The following is a 5,387-nucleotide window of genomic DNA, read 5'->3' as shown; positions in this document are numbered from 1 at the left end:
AGGCAGGAGCATGGTGGGCACAGGTCTGGGGTGCCCCCACCCAGGGTGCGGCCACCCGGCAGCTCCTCCCCAGCTCCCAGGACTCCCTCCACCGGCCAAAGGGCCCCCTGGGCCCCCAAGGCAAGAGCGGCTGGCTCCTCACCGTTTGGGCCAGCTTGGCAAAATCCTGCCCCGCGAACTTGACCACGTCGCCCACCCGCAGGATAGGGCAGAAGGGGGCTCTGTCGGGGTGGAAGCGGCAGGTCTTCACATCGGCGGCTGTCAGGTCAGGGAGGAGGTTCCCCCTGGGGAGTGGAGGGGGGTTGAAGTGTGGGTTTCCTTCCAGTGTCAGCCCTCTGGATGCTCGCCGCCCCCCTCATCTCCGCCCTGGCGCCTTCCCGATGGCCCACACCACCGCCCTCCTACATGAGGGTGGGTGGCCTTATCCTTGGCTCCTCTGCTGTGCTCTGCACGTGGACACCCACCCAGGAGGGGCTGAACTGGGGCACCACTGGAGAGGGGCTGCCCCAAGGGAAAAGGGACACCCCACCCACACGTGGGCTTGAGGTGGGGAGGAAAGGACCCCACCTTCTTCGGAGGCATCCTCCGTTCCAGGCCCAGAGTCCGCTGTCCCTGCCCCCAGCCCCCCTGCCCAGCAAAGCCCCCGTGTGGGTCCTCAGCCCCGGTGCAGGAGGCTGGTGGAGAAACTGGTCCCAGAGTCCACCCTGGGGAGGTCTCCCCCTGGGGAGCGGGGAAGAAGGGGTGTCCCCTTCTCGGGGGTGGGGAGGTGGCTGCAATGCTTTTTGGCTTCAGGAAGGAACTAGGACTCAATCCTTTGGCCCCCTGATGTGAAGCGCTGACTCCTGATTCTGGGAAAGATTGAGGGCAGGAGGAGAAGGGGATGACAGAGGATGAGATGGCTGGATAGCATCACCGACTCAGTGGACATGAGTTTGGGTGAACTCTGGGAGTTGGTGATGGACAGGGAGGCCTGGCGTGCAGCAGTCCAAGGGGTCGCAGAGTCCGACACGACTGAGCGACTGAACCGAACGGGACTGAGGACTCACTTCTCGAAGTTGAAGAGGGGGAAACGGATGCTGTTCTTGATGAAAATAGTGAAGTTCTCGGCTTCCATCATGACAGGCCTGCGGGCGGGGCGAGAGCAGGAGCCCTGAGCTCCGGAGGAAGGAGGCGGAACCAGGAGGAGGGACCACCTACCTCCCTGGGAGCACCTCCTGACGGCCACGTAGCCGTGGTATCTCGAGGTCTGAGGGAGAGCGGGGCTGGGGGAGACTCTGTCAAGGGCCCCTTCCCTGCCCCAGGGGAAGACGGGTCCGGGGGGCCCAGAGGCACAGGTTGTGCCCGGATCCTTACGTCTCCACTGTGTCCACCTCTGCCGGGCACCAGCCCTGGATCTCGCAGGTCCGGAGCTCAGAGCTGTAGTTGACGCAGCGGCCGGTGAGGATCCCTGCGAGAGTGGAGCCGCGATCGCTGGGTGCATGCCCAGCCCTTCACCCCTTCCCCTCTCCCCATCGGGGATGCCCCCCAACACACACAGGGATCCCGCAGGCGGAGGGAAAGGGCAGGCTGGGCCAGGGAGGTGGACTGGGGGCCCCGTGCTCCTCAGAGCTCCTCCTGCCTCGCCTCCCCAGCCCTGGACCGGGCGGAACGGAGGGGACGACCTATCCCTCCCGAGTTCCGAGCCCCTTCACGGTGGAGACCCCTTCACGGCGGAGACCCCTTCACGTGGAGACCCCTTCACCCGGAGACCCCTTCACCCGGAGACCCCTTCACGCGGAGACTCCTTCACGTGGAGACCCCTTCACCGCAGAGACCCCTTCACGTGGAGACCCCTTCGCTGCAGGCTCTTTCCTGCCTCTGAGCCTTGGCTGCTTCTGCTCCTCTTGCCTAGAATGCCCTTCTCGAAGCCGCCTGCCAAATCCTGCCTGTTCTTCAGGGCCCATCTCAAATGTCCCTGCCTCTAGGAAGCCACTTGGGGTACCCACCAGGAACCAGGGCCTCCCCTGGTGGCTCAGCAGTAAAGCATCTGCCTGCGATGCAGGAGCCACAGGAAACCTGGGTTCCATCCCTGGGATGGGAAGATCCCCTGGAAGAGGGCACGGCAGCCCACCCCAGTGTTCTTGCCTAGAGAATCCCAAGGACAGAGGAGCCTGGTGGGCTACAGTTTGTGGGGTCGCAGAGCTGGACACGACTGAAGCAACTTAGCACGCACACGCCAGGAGCCAATCTCTCTACCCCCAGCCCCCGCGTCCCACTGTGCGTCCGTGACGGCCCTGCCCACCTTGGGCGCACCTGTGTGCACCCCATCGCTGGACTGGGAGCTCTGGGGGCAGCCCCCGCTGGGCTGGCACATGGTGGGCTTCCGTCAGAGTGGGCAGCAGCCCCCGAGACCCCTGATTCCCACCCTCTCCCCTGGCGGGGACATGCTGCCCTCCGGGTCCCGCTGACTCCGTGGGGTTGGGAGCGAATGGGTAGGGGGCCGCACTCACCTCCCCCCGGGAAGCGCTCTGGTCCGCACTGGCTGTCCGACACACAGCGGAACTTCTCCTCGCTCTGTGGGGAGACAGGTGTGGGGAGGATCCATTACCCCAGGGGGCAGTGCGGGGGGCGCTGGAGGGTGGAGGGGTCCCACGCAGCTCCAGGGGCTGGACCCTGGGCCTCTGCTTGCATCCTCAACCCCACGCCTCCCTCAACCACACTGCCCTGCCCTCACCTCTGGGCAGAAGCCTTGCATCTGGTTTTCCGTGACGATCATCTTGGTGATGATGACAAAGACAGAGGTGCCCTTGGGAGGAGGAGGAGGGAGAGGGAAGATGCAACAGTGCCAGTTTGAGAGATGAGTACGGCTGTTACCCCCACTGTACAGATGGGGAGACTGAGGCTGTTACCCCCACTGTACAGATGAGAACTCCGAGGCTGTTATCCCCACTGTACAGATGGGGAGACTGAGGCTGTTATCCCCACTGTACAGATGAGAACTCCAAGGCTGTTACCCCCACTGTACAGATGAGAACTCCGAGGCTGTTATCCCCACTGTACAGATGGGGAGACTGAGGCTGTTATCCCCACTGTACAGATGAGAACTCCAAGGCTGTTACCCCCACTGTACAGATGAGAACTCCGAGGCTGTTATCCCCACTGTACAGATGGGGAGACTGAGGCTGTTATCCCCACTGTACAGATGAGAACTCCAAGGCTGTTACCCCCACTGTACAGATGAGAACTCCGAGGCTGTTATCCCCACTGTACAGATGGGGAGACTGAGGCTGTTATCCCCACTGTACAGATGAGAACTCCAAGGCTGTTACCCCCACTGTACAGATGAGAACTCCGAGGCTGTTATCCCCACTGTACAGATGGGGAGACTGAGGCTGTTATCCCCACTGTACAGATGGGGAGACTGAGGCTGTTATCCCCACTGTACAGATGGGGAGACTGAGGCTTGGACCCGGAGATCTGGCCAAGGTCACGGGGCTAAAGGCAAAGGTGGGGTCTACGCCAAGCTCTTTCCAGACATCCTCCCGACCCTTCTTGCTCTCCCCAGGGTGCTGTCCTTGATTTCAGGACAGGTTGTTGCAGAGCCAGGGAGAAACCCGGCTCCCTGATGCCCAGTGCTGCCTAGCAAAGTCGGAAGGCAGGCCCAAGCCCCCAGCACCTCCCAGCTGCTGGGAAGGGGTCCCCCAGATCCCTGATGCCACCGCGTCTGGTCTGGGAATCCCACTGGCACTCCTCGCCTTGGCCCCTCCTCGCCAACCTCCCCAGCATGGGGGCGCCCACAGGGTCCTGGGCTGGGCAGAGGGACGCACCTGGGGTGGGGTCACGTAGTCAGACACGTCCATGACTCGGTTGGCATAGCGTCCGAAGCCCTTGACCTTGGTCACCACCGAGGACTCGATGGCCGTGTCCCGCACCTGGTACGCCTTCTCGTGCAGGAAAACCCACCTGGTGGGGGGCGCGGGGGCGGAGAGCAACAGAGGAGGGGCGAGGCCTTCAGACGGAGGCCGGGAAAGGCCGCTTCCTGTCCGCCTCCAGAGGGCATGAGGCGCCTGGGCTGCAGGCCTGCGCCAGCCCAGGGTTGGCTTAGAGTCACGTTCTCCCCCTTTCTGCACTTCCCCCTACTGCTACTGCTGTCACTTCAGTCGTGTCCGACTCTGTGCGACCCCAGGGACGGCAGCCCACCAGGCTCCCCCGTCCCTGGGATTCTCCAGGCAAGAGCACTGGAGTGGGTTGCCATTTCCTTCTCCAAAGCATGAAAGTGAAATGTGAAAGGGAAGCCGTGCAGTCGTGTCCGACTCTTTGCGACTAAAGAGCCCTTTTAGACTTCTTTTCTCCCCCTCAGGGAACCCCTCCTTGAAATTTTAATACTACAGATGCCATTTGTACACTGTGTGTTGTTTTCTGCCTTTTACATAAAAAGAGTGAGCTGTTTGGACTTCCCTGGTGGTCCAGTGGTTAAGCTTCGGCCTGCCAGTGCCGGGGACGCGGGTTCAATCCCCGGTCCGGGAAGATCCCACGGGCCCTGGGGCGGCTGAGCCGAGCACCACAACTACTGCAGCCTGGGTGGTCTGGGGCCTGTCGCTGCACAGGAAGACCCAGCGACGAGAAGTCCTTGCAGCTCTAGAGGGGCCCCTGCTCTCCGTAACTAGAGGAAGCCCGTGTGCAGCAGCAAAGACCAAGCGCGGACAAACAGTAATCAATTTTTTTTAAAAAGCATTTTTAAAAGAGTAATTTTTTTTTTTTTTTAAGTTTTCCAAGAACCAGTTTTCAGCTGTGCTGTCTTTCTCTCTCTGGCGGCTTCCGGAGAGAGGACGCAGAGGGTCATGGGCCTCTGACCCCGGTGCCTCCCAGGCTTTGCTAACGGCTATATCTTAAGAGCTGGCACACGTCAGGGATTCAGCGGACAAGCCAACGCAGGCCCTGGGCGCTGGATGAGAAGGACCGGGCAGGACGGCAGGGACCTGCCAGCTCGCGCCTGGCCCGTGAAGGGGGTGGCTGGGGAGGGAGGCGGGGCCGCTTATTTCTTGGGTTGTGCTGCCACCCAGTGGACATTTACCGGTACGGTCGAGATGGAGTAAGAAACTACGGTCCTTGTCCCCCAGACCTGAGCCAAAGAGTAAGTTTAATAGAGAAGTGAGAAAACGCAGACACGAAGGGGAAATACTCAAAGGAGACCAAGTAATAATTTAGCAAAGCCCAGGAGCTTCAGTTCCTGCGCAGGGGCTAGAGAAAACCCTCTGAGCCCTAATCTTCGAGCTGTCTTGTAGATATGGAAACCCCCCACCAGGTGGAAGAATTTGATTAGGTGGTGAGCAGACTATAGCCGTGACATGAGCTGCAAAAATTCTGAGAACTGGCCTCAAAAAAAAAAAAAAAAAAAAAAATCAAAA

The 5,387-nt window shown here is 60.8% G+C and overlaps 1 protein-coding gene across 1 annotated transcript in view; it reads right to left on the bottom strand.

Annotated features, from left to right (window-relative positions):
- The window catches only part of P2RX3 (purinergic receptor P2X, ligand-gated ion channel, 3), a 32,829-nt gene that overhangs the window by 20,839 nt on the left and 6,603 nt on the right, over positions 1-5,387 (bottom strand). Inside the window, exons 2-7 of the mRNA XM_010842230.1 lie at positions 3,807-3,942; positions 2,714-2,785; positions 2,490-2,553; positions 1,354-1,447; positions 1,047-1,124; positions 143-284 (exon numbers count right to left, since the gene is read on the bottom strand). Of these exons, the coding sequence (XP_010840532.1) occupies positions 143-284; positions 1,047-1,124; positions 1,354-1,447; positions 2,490-2,553; positions 2,714-2,785; positions 3,807-3,942 (586 nt within the window). The remainder of the gene's footprint in view (positions 1-142; positions 285-1,046; positions 1,125-1,353; positions 1,448-2,489; positions 2,554-2,713; positions 2,786-3,806; positions 3,943-5,387) is intronic.

This window comes from Bison bison, unplaced genomic scaffold, assembly GCF_000754665.1.
Source record: "Bison bison bison isolate TAMUID 2011002044 unplaced genomic scaffold, Bison_UMD1.0 scf7180017864173, whole genome shotgun sequence".
In the NCBI taxonomy this organism is placed as follows: Eukaryota; Metazoa; Chordata; class Mammalia; order Artiodactyla; family Bovidae; genus Bison; species Bison bison.
The sequence above is the reverse complement of the archived record's forward strand: the minus strand, read 5'-3'. Positions and strand labels throughout refer to the sequence as shown.